At 44.0% G+C, this 25694-nt stretch overlaps 1 protein-coding gene across 2 annotated transcripts in view; it reads right to left on the reverse strand.

Annotated features, from left to right (window-relative positions):
- LOC147735036 (E3 ubiquitin-protein ligase ZFP91-like) overlaps nucleotides 1-25694 on the reverse strand; it is a 134552-nt gene that overhangs the window by 87563 nt on the left and 21295 nt on the right. The window contains exons 3-4 of one of the 2 annotated variants that reach the window (XM_086953136.1): nucleotides 19067-19285; nucleotides 2095-2131 (exon numbers count right to left, since the gene is read on the reverse strand). In XM_086953136.1, the coding sequence (XP_086809262.1) occupies nucleotides 2095-2131; nucleotides 19067-19285 (256 nt within the window). The remainder of the gene's footprint in view (nucleotides 1-2094; nucleotides 2132-19066; nucleotides 19286-25694) is intronic. The other variant, XM_086953137.1, reaches the window with a different exon arrangement.

Raw genomic sequence — 25694 nt, forward strand, 5'->3', positions numbered from 1 at the left:
TCCTGTGAACAGCACCTTTGTTCAAAAGAACAGCCAAGAAAGACTCCGAGCCTGCTGTGGACATGGAACCCAAACGCCTGAAACCACTACTGCACCCGACGCCTACAGCCAGAGTCAGAGTGGCTCACTGGTCCCAGCAAAGTCCTCCAGCGCTCCAGAGTCCGATGCCAATGTAGGTGACCCCTCCAGGACTCCCCGACGTCGCCTGCTGCCTCTGCACGGAGACCCCCCCAACCGCGAGTGGCCCAGTAAGGTGAAATCCAATCTCAAAAGACAGCCCTGTATCTAGCCGCCCTGGAGAAAAAAACCTGAGGTGCACAGACGTCCCGAGCCCTCCAACTTACCTGCCCAGCTGTTGGTTCATCTGGAACTCTTCCGGGACCGAGCCTGCAGCTAAAAACCAACACCGAACATCCCCATTGAAAATAGGGCACCAGACGCAAAAACAGCACCCTGCACCCAGCCGCTGCTGCATGTGTACTTTTGGTGCTAACTCGGATCCCCCTTTGCCCTGAGCTTAAACCCCAGAGCTTTGCTCCCACAACCTTGAGGCACGCTCGCGAGCAGCCACCAGCCGGAGGCTTCCTATCCCCCACTGGATAACATAGGGCCTCAGCCCTCTGTACCCGGCAGCCCTAGCGCTGCTGAAAGTGTTTTGAAAGTGCCAAGGCATTGGCCTTGGGGGGGGGGGGGGGGGGGGGGGGGGGGGACACTAGTTCTAACCCCAGAATACCTACTCCCACTACAAGGTTCTCACCTGTTAACCGATAACTTAATTTCTCTCCATAGGAATACACCGACTGAAAAATGTTTTAATTGTGGACTTGCTTTTGTATTCAACTTTGAAAATCTGCCAAGAACTAAACATTGCTTACTTACCTTTTTTCTAGGAAATGTCCCAGTGTGATATCTAGGTGCATCACATTGAGTAGAAAAAGTAATCCAGAAAGTAATTCAAAATAATCCACAGTAATTTCCACTGTATTGAAAGAATTTACAAACCGGTAACAAATTCATTTTCATTTAGCTTGTCTGTATTGTTCAACCCGCCTTGAAATTTATCAAATAACTCACATGTGCCAGGATTGCTTGGTTCTAGGAAATAAATGCAGCTAAATAATATTTTTCAGTCTTTGAGTGTGTGACATCATTTGCTGATTGAGTGTGTACAACAAATGATTAACACTACCCTCTGGTAAAGCTTTACTGCTCCCCCACACTACCACAAATAGAGAGTAAGGTGCTATCTACTTTCACCTCTGACTATCTTTGGGGTTCCACTGGACTGTGCACACTATACCTCATTTTGGTATAGTATATACAGAGCCAGCTTCCTACATATATGTCAACTGTTAGGCATTTTGCTCGGCTTCTGCTTTTTTTGATCCTTTGAGGCTTCTTCTTATCCCTTTTTTCTTGCATGATCCTCCTGATCTGCTTGATTGTTTTATTAGGCTGTCTCTGCCCATGGCCTTCACTGCCCTTTCTCAAATTTCTTTCTAGATTGATAGCTTCTTGAGGTCTCAGGATAAAGAGGCAGTTGACATGGAGCTGTAGTCCTACATATGTGGAGTGATGTTACGGTGATGTCATAATGTTTATTTTTGTTCCTTATTGGTGTAAAGAGAATAAATGTGTTTCTGCTAATAATCTTTAATAAAAACACAGATTTTCTCAGCACTAAAACTGTTAGTTCCATCAACCTCTTATGCCAAAATCAGTTAGTCTGATGGCAGCCAAATTATCAGAGTAAAAGTTTTGAAACTACAATTCTTGAATCGACTAATTTTATGCACAGAATCAGGATTGGACATGGGATTGAAGAGAAGAATGCATGGTTGGGTCAAACTAAGCACATTTTATGAACAATGTTGTTCAGATGGTCTGTCACAAGAGCACGGACACGAAATAACAAGAGCCATTAGGGTTTAATAACAGCCATTTAAAGACACTGTAGCTAAAAGGAAAAAGTAATGCAGTGCAGTTGACAATAGGCTGCACTTCATACTGTTTGAAGTAAATTTTAACCTCTGAACAATTCAGCAATTTAACATGCACACATACATGCATTTTATAAATCAACATGAATCTTACCTGATTCCGATAACAGGCAAATCAGAGTCTTTTACGTCTAAAAGAGAAAAAACAATTAGTGGAGGTTCGGCCGGAACTGGTCTACTATTGGAATAAATGTAATACAATATTAAAGAACGCACCCTGTTGGTTGCACCTATGATATAAGTAAGAATGCGTTATCATATTTATAGAGAAAACAAGCACCAATGTTTATTTGTGCAAAAACAAAAAAACAGAAAATAATTAGCATTACCGGGTTAATAGCTAGGTATTCAAACCTTTCTCGAACAGGGATGTGGAATTCCTATAGCCAGATGCCCAGGACATATTGTTTGGGGTCAAAGGCAACAAGTTTTCATGTGTATGTTGTTCTTGGGACAAGTAAGCCCAACACCCTGCAGCACAAACCCTTGGGCTGCCAGTTTGCAGTACCACATTATGGATCAGGGAAGGGCACAGTCGGCAATTAAGGTAATATTTTTGTCCACATGTCACAGCTACTAATGCTAAACTAAAACTAATGCTGTTCAAACTTATATTCGTGGTTCATTAATTGAAAGCCTTTATTATTAGGGAGCGCTGTAAGTAATTGTGGTAAGCTCTGACTGCACGATTGACAGTGGTTCCTGTATAAAAATGTGTACACACGTTTTCAAAGTTTAGCAATACTATGTATAATGCTCCCATAATGGTCTCAGATTTGATGCACATATTTGCAGAAGCTTGAAAGTAAGATTGAGGATTCTTTGCTTTCAAAATAAAATGTTCATAAAAAATGAAAGCTGGAAAAAAAACATTTAGCTAAACTACTGTAAAATTTCAGGTACCATATCTTTGCAGCATCATTTAGTAACATGTGTTAATGCATGCTAGTATTTCCCAAAAATATTCATAAAGGAAAATCAGTGTAACCAGTTTCAATAAGATTATGGGAAACAAAAATAAACAAGCATAGGCAAAGCCAGTGGGTTTAGAAATTGGTTGGTAGCTTTTTAGTTTTAGGTCTCGCCTGTCGATGCGCATGCGCATCGAGCAAGCGAGACTATAGGGGCTCATCCACTCTTTATCCAACTGCAAGGAATCGTGGCGATTCCTTGCAGTGCCCGTGACTTTTAAGGTCAATGCGCATGCGCATTAAGCTTATGCGCATGCGCATTGACCTTAAAAGTCACGGGCGCGTGCACGTCCGTGTTTGTTTACCCTTGCCTACTCTCTCTCTCCCCTCCCCGCCCCCGTTCCGCCCCCTCCCCTTCCCGCCGTGTCGCATTTCTCCTCCCCCCTCCCCTCTCTTCCCTCCGTCTTCCTGCCATGTCGCACCTCTCCCCTCTCCGCCCCCTCCCCTGCCCGCCCCCTCCCGCCCGTGTTTGTTTACCCTTGCCTACTCTCTCTCTCCCCTCCCCGCCCCCGTTCCGCCCCCTCCCCTTCCCGCCGTGTCGCATTTCTCCTCCCCCCTCCCCTCTCTTCCCTCCGTCTTCCTGCCATGTCGCACCTCTCAAGCCAAAGCGCTGTTGGAAATGCAGCAAGCTTATCCGTGACCTCCTTTGGGTAGCCTCGGGCTTCGTTTACTCTACCTGTCTGGGCTGTTGTAGGCAATCCCACTGTCCTCGCTGTGGGCCGCCCCTGAAAGTTGCGCTCGTCAGTCTCTCAGAATCTCTGGGTACTGGTAGAATGTCTGCAGCATGCTTTTGGGCAGTCTCGCTGCACTTCCGGTGGGCACTTTTGTCTGGTCTGTTCTGTTGGAGCCTCACACCCTCCATGGCAGTGATGCTGGCAGTCTTATTGCCCTGACAACGGAGGTCTCCTATGTGTTCCTGCCGCAGTCTCTCTGTCTAGTCTATGAACAGTGGCTACGAGGTGCTCTGTTGCAATCTCACTATCACCCCTCTGCCGAGCTGTCTACACACTGCCCCCAGTCTTTTAAATGGAAGGTGTTTTAAAGCCGCTCTTCATCCTTCCTTACTTGCGTCCTCTTCTTTCGTTTCTCCCCTCAGGCCCTACAATAAACGCTCCTCTCGCCCGTCTGCTCCTTTCCAGGCGCCCCCAAACCCTGACGGAAACCCCTCACAATCCTCTCTGAACCCCCCTTTATTGTGCTACTGCCTCCTTCACTCCTCCACATCACCCCATGCCCCCCCCCCCGACTCCCCTGCCCCCCATCTTCAGGTTTATTTCAATAATCCTTATTCTCCTTTCGTCTCCCCCTCGCCCCCTCATACCCCACACTGTCCGGTCAGCCGGCTGCCCTTCGTTCTCTCCCTCTCCCTTCTTCACGGCCCTCCCCAGAGTCCTCGCGCACCTGTGTTCACTCACACCTCCATTCTGGTCTCTCTCCTGTCACTAATGGCTGTGTTCGCATCTTGCTGTCACCGTGTCAAGTTGGTTTAATCATTTGGATGCTCCGTCCCGTCTTCGCGCCCCTCCCCCAGCACCCCGAGAGCCACTGAGCCGAGATGAAACACAATAATGGAGTCTCTCAGCTGAATGTTGTTGGATGTGGTGTAGTTAACAGCACCCAGCCGAAGCTAACTGGTTGGGTGACGTAGCTCCTGCCCCCCGTGCCCCCTCCCCACACACACACACAGAGCGAGGCTCTCCTTACAAGCCGCCCCTGCTACTAAGAGAGGGGCCTAGACCATGAGATTGTGAACTTGATTTAGTTAGTGTTCCAGGACCCTGCCTCTTTCTTTCGGGCGCCTGGAGGGATACACAATTGTGCAACCGGTAGACAGGGGGCCTCTGTCACAGCGACCTGGCCAGGGCTGGAGTGTTCGCACTAAGCACCCCATTTGTTCCGGGGTATAAGCCTGTTTTTTTAAGCATTACTCTCACTCACCCTCACTCACCCTCACTCACCCTCACTCTCACTCACCCTCACTCACCCTCACTCTCACTCACCCTCACTCACCCTCACCCTCACTCACCCTCACTCACTCTCACTCTCACTCACCCTCACCCTCACTCACCCTCACTCACCCTCACTCACCCTCACTCACCCTCACTCACCCTCACTCACCCTCACTCACCCTCACTCTCACTCACCCTCACTCACCCTCACTCACCCTCACTCACCCTCACTCTCACTCTCACTCACCCTCACTCTCACTCACCCTCACTCTCACTCACCCTCACTCACCCTCAACCCCTCACCCTCACTCACCCCCACTCACCCTCAACCCCTCACCCTCAACCCCTCACCCTCCCTCACCCTCAACCCCTCACCCTCACTCACCCTCAACCCCTCACCCTCACTCACCCTCACTCACCCTCAACCCCTCACCCTCACTCACCCTCAACCCCTCACCCTCAACCCCTCACTCACCCTCACTCTCACTCACCCTCAACCCCTCACCCTCACTCACCCTCAACCCCTCACCCTCACTCACCCTCAACCCCTCACCTTCACTCACCCTCAACCCCTCACCTTCACTCACCCTCAACCCCTCACCCTCACTCACCCTCAACCCCTCACCCTCAATCACCCTCAACCCCTCACCCACCTTCACTCACCCTCACCCTAAACCCCTCAACCCCTCACACTCACCCACACTCACCCACACTCACCCACACTCACCCACACTCACCCACACTCACCCACACTCACCCACACTCACCCACACTCACCCACACTCACCCACCCTCACCCACCCTCACTCACCCCACCCTCACCCACCCTCACTCACCCCACCCCCACTCACCCTCACTCACCCTCAACCCCTCACCCTCACTCACCCTCAACCCCTCACCCTCAACCCCTCACCCTCCCTCACCCTCAACCCCTCACCCTCAATCCCTCACCCTCACCCACACTCACCCACACTCACCCCCACTCACTCACCCACCCTCACTCACCCTCACTCACCCTCACTCACACTCACCCATCTCACTCACCCTCACACCCACCCTCACCCTCACTCACCCTCACACTCACCCTCACTCACCCTCAACCTCATGCTAAAGATTTACAAAAAAACCCATTAACAATTCTAAAAGCACTAACTCTAATGCTGCGAGACCTATTGCATTTCTAATGCTTGTTTCAATGTGTGACTTTTTTTGGAATGGTTTTTGTAAAACCTTATTGATGGGGGAGCGGCCGGGCCCTCACCATTATAACAAACATAGGCAAAAGTAAAAATTGGTTTTGGTCTCAAAAAGCACACTGCCACAGTAGTTACAGGCCCTGAACAAAACTACTTTGTGTGCCAATATTCTCCTTGTGAAAGAGCAGAATGCTGTCACTCACAGTGAAGCCAGCCGATACAGAGAGAGGGAAACAGAATTTTAACCCCTTCGATGCCGATGACGAGCTCAGCTCGTCATCAGCCACGGGTGGCGTCTGCTGATGACGAGCTGAGCTCGTCATGTAACGCAGCTTTTAAAGAAAAAGCCGCACAGCGCAAAAATCGCCGCAGCAGCGATGCGGTTAATAAACACAAAAGGTCATGGTCAACGCCAGACCAAATTAGGGGCCCAATTATTAACGAAAGTCTCAAAAGTGCACCTATGGTATATAGATGTCCTTACAATAAGTGCAGCTACACGGCTTTCAAGAATTGCCAAGGATTTAAAGAAGGACAAGAAATAGTACGCATATAAAATATTTGTGAACTGCATTTTAGCATGAGCAAATATGCATGTGTAGATTTGCTCATGCGAAAAGCTGAGTGTTTGCTTGTTCACTTCCCTCCAACCATGTTTTTCCCCAACTCTGGAAGAAGGTTTACGTTTGCCATAGTCAGGAGTAAATTTCCAACATTTCTCAGTACGGGAAAAGATTAGAGAAGAGTGGTTGAAAACCCCTAAAATATGCAAGTTAGTAGGTTTGCACAGACTCAAAAGGGCATTCTAACCCTGGAACTATTGCTTACCACTACCTTCAGCCCCAGTATGTATATTTGCGGAAACGTGGCAACATAAGGGGATTACAAGTATTCAAAAGCTACTAAGGTATGAGGACTGGCACAATCAGAGAGGCTACGTCAGAGCTCTTATATAATGAGATTGCGGCCATAATTTGTCGCCACACTACAAGCCAACATAAGGATAAGTGGATTTTGTTACGGGACAAGTAGATTTATTAAGCAACCTGCCCCATCCCACACCCCTGCTTGAGTCTTAGCCAGAAACGTTCTCAATTGAGTTGTAATGCAAGAGTTCCTGACCTTGAAGATTGCAACAAAAATTGCTTACCTGTTCTTGCATTTCCCATGACCCACTACGAACAACATGGCAAGATGGACAGACTCGGTTGCTTAGCAGGGAAAATACAAAGTTGAATTGTGTGGCCACAAAATAGGGAAGTGCTGATAAGTAGGTTTGTGTGTACTTGTAATGGAAGAGAGCTCATCTCCTTTTTAAAGACATGTAATCAAGTTGGCTTAAGCATTTCAAACTATTTGTAGAATAGCAGAATGCAGTGTTGTGATCCGGTTCATATGTTTTTAAAACTTTGCATAATACCTACACATTTTAAGTCTATTCATGTCTGAATATGTATATTATTGCAGCTTATTTAAATCCTAACGTGGGTTCTTGTAAATTTTGTCCAAATAACATACCTACATTTTTCTTCTTACATGAGACTGCTAAAGCCCTAACATTCATTCATTACTTTATGCACTCTGAGGAAACAGAGTATCATCATTTAGGCCTTAAGAGCAATGCCCTTAACTTTTTTAAGGTTTACATCTAGCCACATGAGAGAAATGTAAAGTATAAACAAAAGACTACAGATAAATTCTAATCTTTTCAATGTTGAAGCTGTCGGATAACAAACAGAAAAATGGAATAAACCAATCAATCAAACTTTATATTGGTTTGATCAGGTGTTCAATATAAATACTAACATTCTGGTATCCTGGGTTTTTAATGGCAAATGTAAGAAAAAATGAAAAACAAACAAAATTCTGAGAATTTCAGTACATAAAATCAATGTCCATCATGGAGTGCTATACTTTTAATCTCAGTACAAAAATGAACCGCTTGTGACTACCAAAGACCAGGTCAATATATAACATTTTCCCACCAGCTGCAAGACCTAGAGACCATCCTTCACCAACAATACCCAAGTTGTGTCAAATCCAACAGTTAGTAGGATTTAGACTTCTTGAAATTCTATTCTTCTTCCACAATGCATTTTCAAGACATAGGCTAACTGCCCACTGTCAATAACGGTCTCTATGAACTTCCTAAAAGCAAGAAAAAACACAGTAGCACAAGCTAACACCTTTCACATAAGCGTTCTTTCACCTATAGTGTGGGTCAAATATTGAGCACCTTTTCCGTTGCAAAGTGAGCAGGCATTTTGTAAAATGATATGCCTTTCATTCCAAGCAGCTGGTAGAAGGAGTAATAAATACTTGCTTAACAAGTCTCAAATTAGTTTTAAATAATGCTTATATCACCGGTGTATTTATTTATGTAACACAACAAGGGCACCCAATCGAGTCAGCACAGGACCTCGGGGAACATATTAGTGAGAACAACAATGGTCCCATGCATGGAGGAATTATAAACAAAGGATAAATATAGACACAATGGAAACTATATTGTATATTAACTTGCCCAGCCGGGCAGAGGTCCATTATTTAATTTTTGACACAAATTTTCAGAAAAAATACCTTCAACAATTTCTTGGAGACGGGCACAAGCCTGTACCCAAACATTTACAAATTGTCATGGTTAGCAGAGTAGATAGAAAGTAGAACGAGATTCTTAGGCAAGAGCTATTATATTCTGTGAATATAACAATAACAGAATTTTCATTCACACCATTACTGGAATTATAGTAGTTAATACACAACACAGTATATGGTGTATTAATTGTCGACGTCGTTTCGATCCCATTAAAAAGTTACAGGGATCATCATCAGGACTGAATAAAGCCTAATTATTCCTAGCCATGATAGCCTAAAGGAAAAGGGGAAAAATAGAGAGATTTGTCCAAGGGAGGACGCATATTAGGGAAAGCTTCAAGCTTACATTGTACATGATCTTAATATAAGACATGGGTGACATTCCGTGTCGCCTTAAGGGCCTATATCAATGGTGTTGTGCACAAGAAGTGAAGTGAAGTTTATACATTGGAAGAGAATTTAAAGCTTACCACTGTAAGGCATAACCGTAAGGTATGTACTGTTTTTAACAAAAGAATAAACACATTGTGTATGGCAGCAGCATTCATGCAGTGCTCGCGTTTTCAAACGGATGTTATTACAACAAGGAGAGTCATTCTGGGAATTCATAGTGCCCTGCGGGTGTGAATCCAAAATGTAAGCCATACGATAAATAGTTCAAACATGTTAAAGGATCTTTCAGCGATTGTGAATATCCCCGTGTACGAGACTTCAGGTTGGCAGTAAACCTGAGTTAACAGTAGTGAGTGAGGAGTGATTTAGAATGGAGAACGACGCGTCTAAGAATTTTTATAGTGCCTGGGGAGCCCGTGAAAACATGCAGCGCGAAATACAGTCTTACCGCGATGAACAGCTTGCACGCAGTGGTGCCGGCCGGTACAGGGTAAAAATTATTGCAGTCGTGACCTACAAGAGACCAAGGTGGTCTGTAAGCAGTGTGTAACCACTGGGATTGGAAGAGCTAACAGAGTCGCGAGCGCGGGTTCTTACCCGTGAAGGAACTCGTCGTTCCGTATTAATCCGTGCAATGTTCCAGCAATGGGACGGGGAACAGTCTCCTAAACAAAGGACAGCTGGTGAGTGTCGGCGATAAGGGAGAACCATGCAGAGTGAAAGCGAAACGCGCAGTTATTAGGCTTACCCCGTTTTAGATCAGACGCGCCAGCGGTAGGCTTGGTCGTGTCAATTGGAGCCTAAGGGGATAAAAAAGGGGGAAGGCGTGTTAAGGATACGGGTGGATTAAGGCCCGAATATTCAAAGGAACAGTGCAGCCTGGAGCTTACCTTCACAATGGACTGCAAACGCTTCCCGGGTCGGTGCAGGGGCAGGCCAACCAGGAAGTAAAATATAGCTCAACCATGATTGGAAAAGGGGGTCACATGGTTTGAGTAAAAATAAAGGAAGGACACGGGGGCGGCCATGTTAAGTGAGTGGAAGTCTCATTGACCTATTGTGACAGTGATTTGGATGACCGGGTGACAGGGTGAGATCATGCCGTGGTAGTGGTGCAGATAAAAAACGGGTTAAAACATACACAGATTAATGACCCACACATTTCACTTGATAATTGACTAAATGAGCCCAATTTGCAACGGTCTATGTTAAGTTGGTCCAGTCCTCTTGTTGGTTGAGTCAGTTCGTAGTATCCATTTCAATTCTTCCTTATTGAGAAGTTTGGACAAGTCCCCACCTCTGGGGGGTAGGATTATTTGGCTGATCATAGTCCATCTCACATCATTTTCGGTATGCCCTTTGTTAGTAAAATGTTCAACGAGAGGGGCTTTTTCAGTTTTGCATCTAATCCTACTGCGGTGTTGTGAGATTCTCAGTTTAATCTTCTGTTTGGTCTGTCCCACGTAGATCAGATTGCACGGGCACAGAATTGCATAAACCAAATTGCAGCTGTTACAATTAGTAAACGTTCGCATTACATTTTTCGCTTCACCAAATTAGTTTTAAATAATGCTTATATCACCGGTGTACTCCTTGGAGGGTAACCCTACTTGCAGATGAGCTAAACATGTTGCCGATGAGCAGAATAGCGAAGACGAATCACAACCACCACATGACTGGACTACCACAGCAATAAAAACAAAGTGTATAAGCAACCATATTGCGGCTAAAAATGCTAAATGCATGTATTAGTGAAAAGGTACATGTGGTTGCCTGTTTGTCTATAAGACGCAACATTAACAAATCAACATTGGCAATGGCAAAGATAAATGCTGCTTAAGGCTAGACGTAGTAGATAAAAAGAGCAAGTCACGATAAATATAACAGACAGTACTCGTATAGCTTTCAAACATTTCTGGACAGGCTGAAAAAAGGGGCGACATTGGAGATCAAGCAAATGTAGGACACAGATGTAATAAAATAGTGCTTATTTGACCACAAATTCAATTTCTATGCGTAAAACAAACATGGATTTTCAGTTTGTACCGAACCTAACCTAAAATCAAAGAAAGTAATCTATTCCCAAAAAAATACTAAGTGGTGGAGAAAGAATTTCAGACGCCATTCAAGCTCTCAAAATCAAGAGGCATAGGTTTTGTTCATTCAAGCAAAAGGCATCCCTTTAGTGATACCACACCATTCGCTAGGGAAATCAAACATGGTCACTTAACAAAAGATGGATGAGCAAGCGCAACAACTTCTGTTAACCAATTGGGGTAAAAGCAAACCTACCTGGTGGATAGGTTTGCTTCCCCCCCAGCCAATTGTAAAAGCAAAGGAACTTTACAAAGCTATAGGACCTAAACCACTATAAAGCATGCTCCAGTTCTAAGATTAAGGAAAGAATGTAGGATCACTTATTTATTCCGAACTCCAGCCAAATCTATCGCTGTTTGGCTAGACTTCAATGTACTTTAGTCAATCAACGGAACAAAACGGTTCTATATTGGAGACCTACCATTTAATTGGGGCCATGATCATGCAAACCTGGCTAAAACCCTGAAGAGCCATCAACCCACAAAGACTTAAACAAATTAAAACATCTTTCTAACTGTAAGAATATGGATTAATAGCAGGCGAGGATGAGAGCCTTTCCCAAGTTATAAAGTCAAATCTTGTGAGGTTCAACACGAAAATAAAACAAAAAACTGGTCTTAACCCCTGGTAGCTATGGAACATAGTGGACAGGCTTACGATAAGGAAAAGTGTGCATCATACAAAAAATCAAAAAAGTCGAACACACAATAAAAATCATGAAACCAATTTCTAAAAATAGATTTTAATTTGAACAATATCACAAAAACTACTAACATACAATAAGGGCAACCAGAAATATGAATTTGTAAGGTTGGAGGATAAAAAGTGCCAAAAAAATTAAATGTAAAGTATCAATTCTGAAATAATTATTCGCAGATGAGTGGGACTTAGACACAATTTCAGGTCCTCTACGATGGAGCGATAGTTGGATACACACTGCCAAAAACCTTACCTTTTCACTTGGCAATGGAGGTTGAAAACATCAAGTGTGAAAAGGTTGTGGGCTGTATCTGGTGAAGTATTCTAGAAGATGGACAGTCGCTGGTCAAGGTGGGAAAAGATAAGATACATGTGCGAAAACTGACATTTTACAGCAGCTATTGTACTAGACATTTAGGTACTTTTTAATGTATTTGCCCATCCAAGATTTCTACTCTCAGAGCTAGTCTTCTTTGGATCTCAAATCCGCCAGTGAGGGAAGTCTGGAAGCTGTATTCAACGACGTACATTCAAACTCAGACACCTTTGTCACAAGGTCCAGCTGAACCTCGGAGATCTTGGAAGTCCAAAAATATTCAACGTCCCAACTTTTCAGATCTTCTGGAGCAGTTCCTCTTGGCATTTCTAAGGCTCCCAGGACCATAGGAACAGCAATTAGCAACCACGACACACTCCAGCAGTGGCCATCAAGAGGGTCCAGTACAGGTCCAGTTGCTACTAATTAGCTGGTTACCCCATAAAAAGGCCTTTTGCAGTTTCTTGTGTCCCTGTAGTCACACAGGTGGTCTGCAAATTGACCATTGGAGCTCAATTCCTGGGTACAAGTGTGAGCAGGTCCAGCTCTTCAGCACTCCACACAGGTCACAGACAGCAGGTTCAAATCCTCGTCTGTTCTCTGAAAAGTCAATTTTTCACTTTTGATGAGATAGTGGTAAGCTGCCACTTTTGTAGGATTATGTAGCCAGTGGGTAGAGTGACTTCTGAATACTCCCTAACCAAGTTCCCAAGGGCAACCTTCCCATTTATTCGACACATCCTTTTTGCCTTTCTACAAACTATCCCACCGTGAACTATTCCGAGTTAAATCCACCCATGGTGGGACCTTTCTGCCATTGGAGGTAGCTGGTGTTCCCACCATGATGTGTCTAGGGAAATACTCATTCCCATCCTCCTCAAACCCAACTATTTTCTGGGGCTAGTTAGCCACTCACTGGGTTGGTTGTTCAAGATGTCTACAGCTGCCTTAGGGAACAACTACTTATTTTCCCCACATCTAACTATAATGGGCTTTACTTGCACTGCTCTATTTAAAAAAATAATGAAGTTCTTGAATCCTTCACATGCTGTCCTTCCTGAGCTAAGAGAAATTACATGCCTCACACTCAGGTCTTCCTGCAAAAGCCTTAAGGTTTTGTTTCTGCTCTGGAAACACTTTTCACATCTCATTAGACACTGTAAGAGGGCGGCTGAAGGCAGGCTAATGCCAATCATGCTGCGGTTTCAGGAAAAGTAAAACAATGTATCATCCAACTTCACCATAAAACTTGATTTTTGGGAAACATTAAAAATATATGTCGAATCATTTCTGAGAGTATCCCAAAGTAGAGCTAGCAAAAATTGCATTTTAATTGCGATATAGTTTTCCTTTTAGGATCAGCTACAGCTCTTTACAATGAAAATAGCCTTTGAAGGCTAGTGACACAAACATGCCAACACTCATGTCTTCAAAGCACCACTTTTAAACAGTAGGCATTCCATTTCTTATGGGCTACAAGGGATATTTAGGGGAGGCATTTCACATTTAAACATAGGGTTCTTTCCTGTAAAATAGTGTAATTTTGGACGGTTTACTTGCCGGTTTAAAACTGTAGCAATCAGGCTACACATGAAGGCCTATAGCCAGACTATGCTATGTCAGTCTGGTGGACGTCACAACATGCGCTGCAGTCCACAGGTAACATTTAACTCTCTAAACAGCGTATGTATTATGTATTCTCCTGCACCATATACTATGGTCTTAGCAGGAAGATTAATATCCCAAACCAGGATTAACAATGTTTTAGGGTTAAGATCACACACTGGGGATTGGACAACAGTACCACAGTGTGTACAGTTAAAAAAAAAAAGCAAGCACAGTCAGCAAAAAATAAATGTGATCATGCAAAAAGAGTGAGGTCTTGTTGGACTTGGCCCTTTTGGCAAGTTCACCCCGAACCTTTTTGCTTTGATATGTGACTTGGTGTTGGTTGTTTTTGGCTGCTGTGCACTTTAACACTGTGTCCCAGTGTAAAGTACGTGCGTGTGGTGAGATTGGCATGCCCTCCCATAGGAATGCATGGGAAAAGTGTGTGTCCATGGTAGTTCCTGATGCGTGGGGAGTGCAGGCTCGAGTTTGGTATGTGCGAACTCGTGAGGGTAAGTGCTGTGAGATGATGTGTGCAGTGTTAATGTGTCTAGTGTGGAAGTGCCACTTCTAGAAGTTGGCATGTCTGTGTAATAAATGTGAAGTGACTGTCTGGCTTGTGATTGGCTGGAGATGGCTGGTGAGCTTTGCTCCAGGAGTCAGGTTGGGTCTGCCCCGGTGGTGAATAGGGAGATTTACAACCAGATGGGTGGGAGGAGTGCACCTGGGATCTGAATAGGGCTGGGCCTTCCCTCCACAATGCTGGCTCTGCCCCTGTGGTACGTCTGATGGCCCTCGTCTGTCCTGTGAATGGGGAGAGGGGCTGAGCACAACAGAGTGCTCCAAAACCAGTTGCATCTGCTTGTTCCTTAACCCTGCAGCCTTAGTCAAAGGAAATATGAGTATAAAAGAGGGTCTGTGACCCCATGAAAATGTGTACTCTATGTTCCTAACTTGAGGGGGGCCTGCTGCTGCTGGGCGCCAGGAGGAATCGCCACTGGGGACTGCCTCCCTGTCTGGAGGGCCCTGTGAGCTGGCCCCTGGGCCCAGCCTTTGCCCCCTTTGCCTTCCTAAGAACTTTGCCTAGACGTGTGACTTTGTTTTCCAAAGCGCCTGGGAAGCGCTTTATTTCTACTTTCCAGGAGGAACACTATCATTAAAACCTGCAGCGCCGGGCTGCAGCGTTTGGAGGGATTCCCCCTGTCTAGGGATTCCTCCTCTTTGTGCTGATTTACGGCGCGGTTGCCCACCGCGCTCATTTGCCATTTTTTTCCACATCCCTAGCGGGTGCCCACCCCGCCAGGGACTTCGTGTGCTAAGCAGCGGGTGCCTACCCCACTTATCTGTGTGCTAGAGCGGGTGCCCACCCCGCATGTCCGGTATTTCTTAGTTTCGAGGGAGCCTAACCCTCATTATTCCCCCCCTCACCCCCCCCCCCACCCCGAGAGCGAGCCGCTGACGTCAGCCGGCAGAGACTCCTGCGGCGTCATCAGAGTGGAACGCAGGGAACAGCTCCACCTGAAGAGTTTCCCTGGCGCTCGGGAACCAGGAAGCCCCACCCCCAAGAAAGACCATCCCGCGCCTTGAGAGGATTCGCCCAGAGTCAGAGGCTCCCTCCCGAAGTCCCGGTCCCAGAGAAGCGGAGTCCAAGTGCCCACGAGAGCGGAGGCCCCGGAGAAAGAGAGCTGACCGGGGAGGCGCCCAGACCGGTGAGGGGGCTCCGGGCTGACATAGTTGCTGGCACAGTTGTATTCAGAGCCCATGAGGGCTCCGGGGGCCATTGTTGTCAGAGGGTGCGTTGGGGCACATTGCCGGTGCCCGCCCCCCCCCTGCCGGTGCTATCTTCGTTCTTGGGCCACATTGTCCATGTAGGAGTCCCAGAGCGGGGCTCCGACGTCAGGGGGCATTGTTGTGTATTTCGAGCCCACGAGGCTCCACGTGCATTGGGGTTATCAGAGCCTGAGAGGCTCCTGGGGGCATTGCTGCTATCAGAGCCTGAGAAGCTCCAACGTGGGGCATTGTTGCATACCGAGCCCCGTGGCTCCCACATTGTTTTGGGCACTCTGTTTATTTAGAGCCAGGGTGCACACAGTTCCCCAGCTGCCCAGCACTTAGTGGGCAGCGGCATAGTTTAGGCCCTATGAACCTGTGTGCATTCTTCTTTGGCTGACTGCGCAGCTCAGCCCTGACATTCTATACATTGGGCCTGTGAGGTACTGAGAGGCCAAGTTGGCCTGGGGTCAGTTATGTGATTTTTGGCGCAAATGTGATTACTTGCCTAATGTGATTTATGCATAATATGCAATGCTTTTTGCCTATACCTCGAAATGTGTGTTTATGCTTAGGAGGTTGTTTTTCCTAGTCTAGGTTATGCTAGTGAGTTCATGGTTCCCTGCGTGATATATGCCTATGGTGTGTGGGATTGCGTAGCGTGTACCTACCTTCTACCAGTGGTTACTGGTTGTGTGCTACATTTGCTATTTGTTGCTACAAGTATTCTGTGTTCTAAAAGTGATATTTCAACAAAGTGCTAGTTCTACTAAGTGCTGATTATGACAGTGGTCCATGTGGCCCTATCCTGTGTAAATAGTCCCCTGTAAATTCTGCCTGTGGCACAGGGTAAATTGTGTGTTTATCTAATATGTTTGGTATAATACAAAGGCTATTTTTATATATACAACTAATCAATGGGGAAGGATCTCTTGTCCCGCATGAACCAGGGTATGCAAGAAGTACGCGAAGTGTCTCCAATAAAAAACCCTCATGCACGTGTTGGGAAGTCGTGGTCGTGGTCGCGGTATATACCACGACCACGACTTCCTAACACGTGCATGAGGGTTTTTTATTGGAGACACTTCGCTTACTTCTTGCATACCCTGGTTCATGCAGGACAAGTGATCCTTCCCCATTGATTAGTTGCATTGAATATAGGAAACTGAAGGATCAGCATTTCCTCCTCCCTCCTTTGATTAGTAAATATTTTTATATATAACCTTGTGTGGAGTTTCCTTTGTGGTGGGCCTTGGGTGTTGTTGCTGGGTGCGCGTGCAAACGCTTTACACATTGCCTTTGAGATATGCCTGACTGCTCGTGCCAAGCTACCAAGGGTGAGCAGGGATTATCTTTGGCGGGTAACTTCCTTGCCCTGACTAGAGTGGTGGTTTCTGCCTGGCTTTGGTGGCAAGACTTAGCCAACCAGAAATTCCTATTTCTAACAGGTCTATACTGAAAGTGCCCCAACTGTGCACTTCCAGTTCTATGACTTTCAACTGATTACAATCCTATACTTCTCAGCACATTGGAAAATAGGGACCTCCTATCAACATATGATCTTGACACATTCCTAGGATAACACCTGCTGGTTTATGACCAAAGTTTGCCGTCCTTATGAGCACACTTCTGGTTCGCAACTAATATCTCTACGGTCACTGTTAAACAGCTGTCACTGGCATCTCTTAGAATGCATTATTAAACAATTAAAATCAAATTATGCATTATAACTTTCCTGCAGCCATGGCGATTTAATTAATATTTTCACCTCTGGATCTGAAGGTTACACATTAAAAAACGGGTGAAATTTCATTCCTACTTTTCTTTCCCATGAGTAAATGGCGAGGACAGCTTGCAAGTCAAATTTCTTTCATAGAGCTTATATATAAATGTGGCAACACACTTGCCTCTGAAGGAACATGTACAACCACTGACAGCCAGAATATACAAGACTTATACTAACAAGATTATGCTATCTTATGTATAAATGTACCAGCAAATCTCACAGTAACCCAATGTTTGCTGCTATATATAAAGTACCCAACTGTATCTGAAAATCTCTTCCCCCGAAGATATTAGGTCTCTCAACACAACCTTGCAAAAGCCATAAACTGGCAAACACGTTAAGATCTCAACTAAATGCTCTCAAAACATAATTCATCTTAATTGCCATACCCAAACACTCACCGAACATCTCAGAATGGATGAAACCACTAACAGCTTGTAACTGCTTCCCACACATTATAGATTCAACAAGATCCACTGGAACAATGCTGAACAAGAACATAAACATGCAGGAGAAAAACAGCTCTATTACCAAAGGAGCAAACTTCCACATGAACATCTTAGGAAAATTAAACGCTTACTTCCCCCTGAGGACTTCAAGTCAGCTGTTCAAGCACTAATGATTCCCAGGTTGAACTATGTAAGTCCAAACTGATACTACTAAAGGCCTCTCTTAACTCTGCTGCTAGACTCATCACAAGATCTAAAAGAAACTATCACATCACTGCCGATCCGAAGTCTTTAATCATTTGTAAATTTTTGTTTTTTGTGTCTTGAACCCGGTAGTGGTTTCTCTTAGGGATTCTGTCATGACTTGTTCTGTCCTTGATGATGATGACGATCTTTATACTACCTAGCTCCTTAAACATTGTAAAGCACTGTGATTCTCATTTGGTGCCTGTTTGCACTATATAAAACCAGGGCTCGAAAAATAACATTTTACAAGACCCGCAGGTCTAGTAACTTAAAAAAGCTACTCAAACTAACTAATGTACTTGACCTGTGAACTGGTCTCAACGCAATTGCCACAGTTAACTTTACAAAATCCTCCAAAATCGGTCACCGAAAGAAAAGTAAAAGTAGGCAGACAAACTGACTTGTCAAAAGTTGGTCTTCCTACATTTACTTTTCTTTCTGTGACTGAAGTTAGAGGATTTTCAGCTCGCCAGAAAGGGTGAAGAGGCTCTATAAATAGCTCCTGCTGATTAAATCTTGCTCGCCATTGCGAGTGGAATTTTCGAGCCCTAAAAACTTTATAAATTGACCAACTTAATTCTTTCAATTCTTTGCACCTTTTCATACTTTGCAAGATTAGTTTACTCATGCAAACAATTGCTAAACCTTAGTTTAACACACATACTATTTCGTTCGCATTCTAAAGCAATGACCACTGCGCAATAACTGGCGCAATATTTTAATGATCGAATTTAGGACATCTATATACAGATTCCATGTGTACCGTATTTTACTTTTGTTGAAAGCAAGATTTATTTAGGAGGCTAAAAAAAAAACTGAACACACCATGACACAATAGTGCCTTTCAAAGCTTAAACAGGCCTGGTATGTGCTCAGCAATTTTTTAAGTAAATAGTTATGAAATTAATGTGTTTTAATTTACAGCTTAGACAGAGGCAACTGAACCATAACTAAAAACTCTTAATATCTCTTACTGTCACACTGGACCCACCGTAATCCAGAGGCTCTGTTTCCGGTTCAGATTTGCAGATGAGCTGCAACGAGCCAGTCTTGGAACGTGAGTTACGTGGACTCAGAGCGTCACAACGATGGGGTAGGGTGGAATTGCGGGAGCTGCAGCGCCGGCCGCGTCCAGCCCGTGGCTCTTTCATGAGGGAGGCTTCATGGATTATGAGTGCCGAGACATCTTCCTCCACCTCCCGCTTGGGATCTGTAGCAAAAGAAAAACCCAGAGCGAACAGTGAGGGTAGGCCAAAAGGACAGAAGCTCTCAATGCCCTTGAAATGGGATATGAGCTGCAGCTATACCTCTTCACCTCCCAGGCTGTCCCTCTGAGAAAGTCTGGGTCTTGGTATTCTTAGAGTCACTACCAACCGTAAGGTGCTTTATCCAATAAGGTGCTTCTCACAATATAAGCTGCTCACAAGAAATCGTTGAGAATTTGGGTTGCAACTAGGCATTTCCAATGAAGCCCTCATATATGAAGGGACATTAGCACAGTTCTCTCAGATTCCAGCTTATAATCAGTCTCTTCAATTACTATTCCACCAGTCACTAACTATGGCACGTTTAGTAGATTTCCACCATAAATATACACTGTCGTTTAAATTCTTAATGAATGTCAATGCTAACCATCCCTATTGACGGATACATTAGATTCCTGCAATATGTTCTGCCCATTAATTGCCAAAATCTATTAAAGACCGATTTCACATGTGACCTCTCAGATTCCTGCCTTTTCTAATCTAATAGATTCTTTACAGGCTTTATTTTTTCCCATATAAGCCGGGCAGCCATCCTCCTCCTTCCACACAATCATTCTTGCACTCAACAATTCCCGAAAATAGATGGCCGAGTACATTCAGAATGTCACATGCTATCGACACTGAACCATTGAATGTGCTCAAAGAATCAGGAAACACACCAAACAATGCCAGTCAACAGCTCTCACTTTTTAAACTTCTACCGTTGATAGATACCATCTAGCATCACAGACTTCTACCTGATTCTAAACAAGAATCCCATAGGTCGCCCAGCTGCCTATTGTATTGGATTTTAGTAGTGAACAACATTATTCCTTCTGGCATTACAGTATTCCTTCAGAACTTCCACATTAGATATCACAGTTCTCCCTTTGGATCCTCACTTGACCCTCACTTTGGTCCAAATGCCTTATTTGATTCTTCCATGATGTTACTCATCACAAGTTGCAGCAGGAGGTAAATAACTCATCAAATTTGTTTTCCAACGCAGCTTTAACTTTTGCTCTCTCCAGGAATTTAGAGTGGTCATCTAGACTAGTGACAGATGCACTCTGGATTTCCCTTAAATCACCATACCCCAAATGGCTTACTCAAACCGACCGAAAACCATTAGTTCTTTTGATGAAAACCGGGTCAATTGCTCATTCAACTACTTTGGGAATCATAACAAGGGTTATTGGATCATGCTCGCTTCTTGTCATGCCATTCGGCTCCGTTCAATCCATAAATTGATATTTCTGCTAGGAACCCAGTTTAATCCCGCTGATATTTCTACATGCTATAATTGAGAATGCCTCCAAGTGTTGCAGTCTCTATTTCAACTGCCCTGGATCAGCCAGGAGGAAAACGGTCTCTTCCAACCTAGGTTCCCAGCATGGAGAATTATAGTCCATTTTAATTTGCCACAAGCAAAAACTTCCCCATTTTGAAATAATGGAAGTGCAATTCTGCTTTAATCTGAATAACAATTTGGAATAAACTGCCATTTGATTATTTGATTATACAAAGTGGCTGTAAACACAGATCACACCACGCCGGTTTAGATCACATTGTTGTTCCCTACTTGGTTTCCGCTGCCTGCCTGGAATGAACAAGCAAGCACCTCCCACCTGCGATTCTGCCAAAAACCAAGAAGATCCAATTCAATATACTTGCCACCTTCTAGCGGTTCTTGGTGTTGTACAAAGGATTGTCATCCTGATATTCAAATTAGTAAGTTAAATATTGTGGGACTTTAGGAAGACGGGTCTAAAAAATAAATATAGGCCTGGTTCTCAGTTCAAACGTAAATCGACCACTACATCTGGACTGAATTATGTGGGTACATCCCATAACTTTAACATTGGACAGAAAATGTAGATTTGGCAGGCTTTTATGGACAAAAAAAAAAAAGAATCTAACAGACTGGAAATCTAGGTCTACTCCTGAAGCGGACAATTAAAAGTCAAGCTTGTGAAGAGAAATGCAATGGAAATCTAAAAGTTATCTCCAGTGTTCAAAAACTGTAAGCTTTACTTCATTCAAGTGGGGGATCTGCGACTCCATTCTGCTACAAGTGTATAATGTGTGTGTTGTATACTGCTGAACTTTCAGTTGCATGACCTAGCTTGTATTAACGGAGGACATTGCCGTTGACACAGAATAAAAGCTCCGAGCCCAATCTGAGCCAAGAAAGAGTCCCAGATACCAGAAACATGCAAAGATAAACTGACCAAACATTAATGTAAGGACAGAAGTAAAGTTACATGGGACGAGCAAAGATATATATGTTAAAACAGAGGTCTTTACCAAGTAGAAGTTAAAGTCCAAAAACACAGCAACACTGATAACAGACCAACGAAACTCCTCTAAACAGAGCTCATACTATATTAATACATATAATGCCACAGCATAAGCACTCCCTGCCATTTGGCTAATTTGATTCTATGGAAATAGCACAAACAAAACAATTTTCAGGTTGACATGAACGACAAATGAGTTACAAAGACTAGAACGCAGTGCACTGCTGAAGCAATATCAAAAACTATGCATGAACATTCCCTTGCCACAATGCAAAGATGCAACAAAATAAATCCACCCAATTAACACACAAAGCCACTCTAGCGAGCATGAACACATTACAATAATAAAAGCAGTTTCAATGCAGCTGCAACTTTCACACAATTACATAACGCAGGGCAACACATTTTGCCGCTAACACAAAGTAGTGAGATTGTCAACGGTAACATATGCATACAGCAATTCTAAATCCAACCTACTCTGTGCACTACCTTGGTGCCAACTCTATGGCTACCAAGCCAAAACAGACAGATTAAAATGGGCTTGCCTCTGTACCAACCAATACCTCATCGGTGTAGCAATACCTCCAAAACAATTTCCACTGGCTGCATGTTAACAAGAGACACTGCTCATAGAAGATTGATAACACAGCAAATGCCTCTGAAACAAAACACTCATTTAACCGAAAAGAAAGCTTCCCCACCTACAAGCGAGTAGCACAACTTGGTTGGACAGAGGTGGCTGACCAGGTAGAAACAAATGCACATATGACTCCAGCAGAAGTAGTAACTTGCTCTCAAACAAAAATGTGCCTGTGACAATAGACCCTTGCAAAGCATCTAAAGGGGTCAATTTAGAAACCAAATTGGCAAAGATTAACAACTGCTAGCTCTAGATCTGTATCCTGCACTTCCGAATACCTATCAGTACATATTCCATCGGCAGTTCATTATCATTGACTTATGTAAGACCCCTGCAACTTCCCTTGCCAAAGCCCAGCACAGATACATCTATCAGCAAAGTTAACAGATGTAGTATAACCACACCACACTGCAGCAGAATACAGGCATCATGCCCCAGAATGGCACTGGCATGCAATGCTCATCGAGTGATGCTAACCTTGAAGGGACTTCCATACTCTAGTTGGCTTGCATGTCTACATTGTTCTCTCCTCACAACATTTAAACTGTGCTACAAGATAGATGCTCAACTACAGCATATATAACGCTCTCCTAACCACAGATGAATGTAACCAATGCCACCAGATATTGCTGGACCTCTCATCTGGTTTCAATACAGTTGAGCATTCAGTCATCATCCGCTCCCTTGAGTGATGAGTGGAATTCAACTGTTATGTTCTTCACTGGTTCTCGTCCTACTTTTCCAATTAACACTAGTTAGCCGACATGGCGCCATCCAACGCCACAAAAGATCCCCATCCCCTGTGGAGACACCGAGGGCTGAATGAAGTCACCTGTCAGCCCTCTTCTACATGGGAAGAACTCACAGCTAACATCAACATTCACCAAAATGCACATAAACACGCAGAACAAGAACGCACATCATTTTTCTCCAAGAAATCACATCAATGAAATAGTTGGTAGTGCTTAGGTCATTATCTTGCCAGCTTTCAGGAACGCTAATTAATTGTTTTAACAGGACTAAGCATTAGTCGATTTTTTGTATGTTTTGTCATTTCTACCTTCTTGCAGTTTGTGGGGAAAACAGATCTGAAGCCTATGGATAAAAACGGAAAGCAATACAATTCTGAAAACTAGACAAAATTCCAAATTCAGCTGGGTAGTTCACTCAAGGTTTTAATAAAGTAGCTGAAATAAAATGATGTTCATTTATAAATAACTTTTTAATCTGCAACTTTTTAGCGCGATGGTCAATTTAGCAAATGAGAATACCGCCAAATCCGTCAGACCCTTCTGCTCACAGCAATATATAGCGTTTGTTAGTTGTCCAAATACAGGTAATAATTTTTCATTGCGTTACAACCATGCATCAACATAGTGAATAAACATGGGTATAAAGGCCACCAAGGCATTGCTTAAATGTGCCCTAGGCACGGAATTTAGGAATACTGGTCATTGCATAACTCTGAATTTGGGTCAAAAATAGAGAGAAATGCAACTGACAATAACAAAGGTTATACTATTCTGTGTTCCCACACTTCTCCCACTAAGTGTAACCAAGCCTTTTCTACATGACACTATACTTCCTAAAATGCAACATGGAAACATCAACTTTTTACCATGGAAAAAGGACCATTTGGGGTATATATGTATCTGCAGTATTTGGGCTCAACCAAAAACTTAGCCATTCCGGAAAACTAGACAATCCGGTGAATCTAGTGTGGTTTGGCTTGCATGGATCCCACTAACTTCTCTAACCCCGCATCTCCTGTAAACTTTCCTTATATTTCTGTGATGTAAAGATTCTGAATGTGCAGGAATCTACAAAATTCCTTTCACACAACATTTACACTTTTCCTATTGAAAACTATATTCCACTTTTGTAGCTCAGCTAGAGCCGCACAAGTAATAGATTTAAACCGCAACCATTATGAAATCAATGTGGTCTTCACATGCTCCAAGGATTTGTCATTCCCACCCCTCTTCTTTTTTTACTGGTATCGGAGCTTTCTGCCCCGTAGGAGCAACCCCCTCAAATCTGCACCCAGGATGGCAGAAAGACTGCTGGGCCATTATTGAGAGGGGGTACAGGCTTATGACGGCGAAGGGTAACTTCCCCCCCTCCCCCCCAATGGGGTAGTTCGCCCCTAACAAGATCACTGGTGACTAGTGGACTTTCCATGACTCCAGAGGCATATTGGGAGTAAATTCAGCAATCACCCACCATTCAGAACAGCTGATGGGGTAGTTTTGGTGTTGGAGCACAGCCCAATGCTAGGGCAGTCCGTCCCAAGTCCAACTATATGAATAAATAAAAATAAAAAAAATCATTCTTCGCTGCACCCCTTGCAACTGAGCTTTCTGCACTCCTTCAGGCCCAACTATCCTTTGTCTGCTCTCACTTTGTTTACTGTGAGGTCACAATGCTGTGCATCACAGCCAGAAAAACAAGCATTCCAGTGCCCATTACAGGAACTGGAAGCCACACTTGCGGAACGAGGCACACGCAGATTATGCGCATGAACAGTGCGACAGGTGTTAGCCCCGCCCCTCCCATGAATGATTCTCTCAGGCACTCATGGTCTGCTAATGGATTGAGCGTTATGAGGTTCAAAAGGAGCAAAAGATATTTAAATTACATGCAAACATTAAAAAATAGAACTATGCTTAAAGGAAAGTAAAAACCAAAATTACAACACAACGTAAAAAAATTGGCAAATGTGACAAACAGAACGGAGATCGGAGTAACATTTGTCACAGCGAATGTGACGATAAACAGAAACGGAGTGATTCAAAACTCAGACACTCATGTCAAATGTGACGATAAACAGGATTGGACCTTGGAGAGGCATTCGTCACAGCAAATGTGACGATAAACAAGAACAGAGTGACTGAAAAAATGTGTGCTTGTGTTATGGGCGGAAACCAATGAAAACGAGGGTGAGTGCATCATAGAGGTGGTGGGGAGAAGCTTAACAGTGACAGAGAGCAACACCATATTAAGCATTAACTTTAAATATCAAAAACTTTACACAAAGCTCCAGTACCGTAGTTTATTTTTTTTAAAGACTGTAGGTAATTATTGAGCGGGCGCCGGGGAGAACTATTGGGCGGAGAGTGGGCAGTAAGACGTGCACTGACCGGCAAAATCATTAACAGGATCTGGCACTCATCCATACCCCAGGTAATCGTGACAAACAGTATGCCTTCCGGTTTTCACAAAAATTGAAACAGAGAATCCTTAGAATTTTTTGCAATTAAGTTTCTACCCAGAATGTTAAACCTCTGTACAGCAGACGTTGATTCAGTCTTTTTCATGGAGATTAAGTCAATATTAAAGCAGGAACAAAACGATTCTACGTCTCTTATTAGGTAGCACCAGGTTAAAACAAATAATGCTTGGTCAAACTAGCCAATAATCTTGAAAGTATTTCAA

The sequence above is a fragment of the Lissotriton vulgaris genome, chromosome 1_2 (assembly GCF_964263255.1).
Source record: "Lissotriton vulgaris chromosome 1_2, aLisVul1.2, whole genome shotgun sequence".
Lineage (NCBI taxonomy): Eukaryota > Metazoa > Chordata > Amphibia > Caudata > Salamandridae > Lissotriton > Lissotriton vulgaris.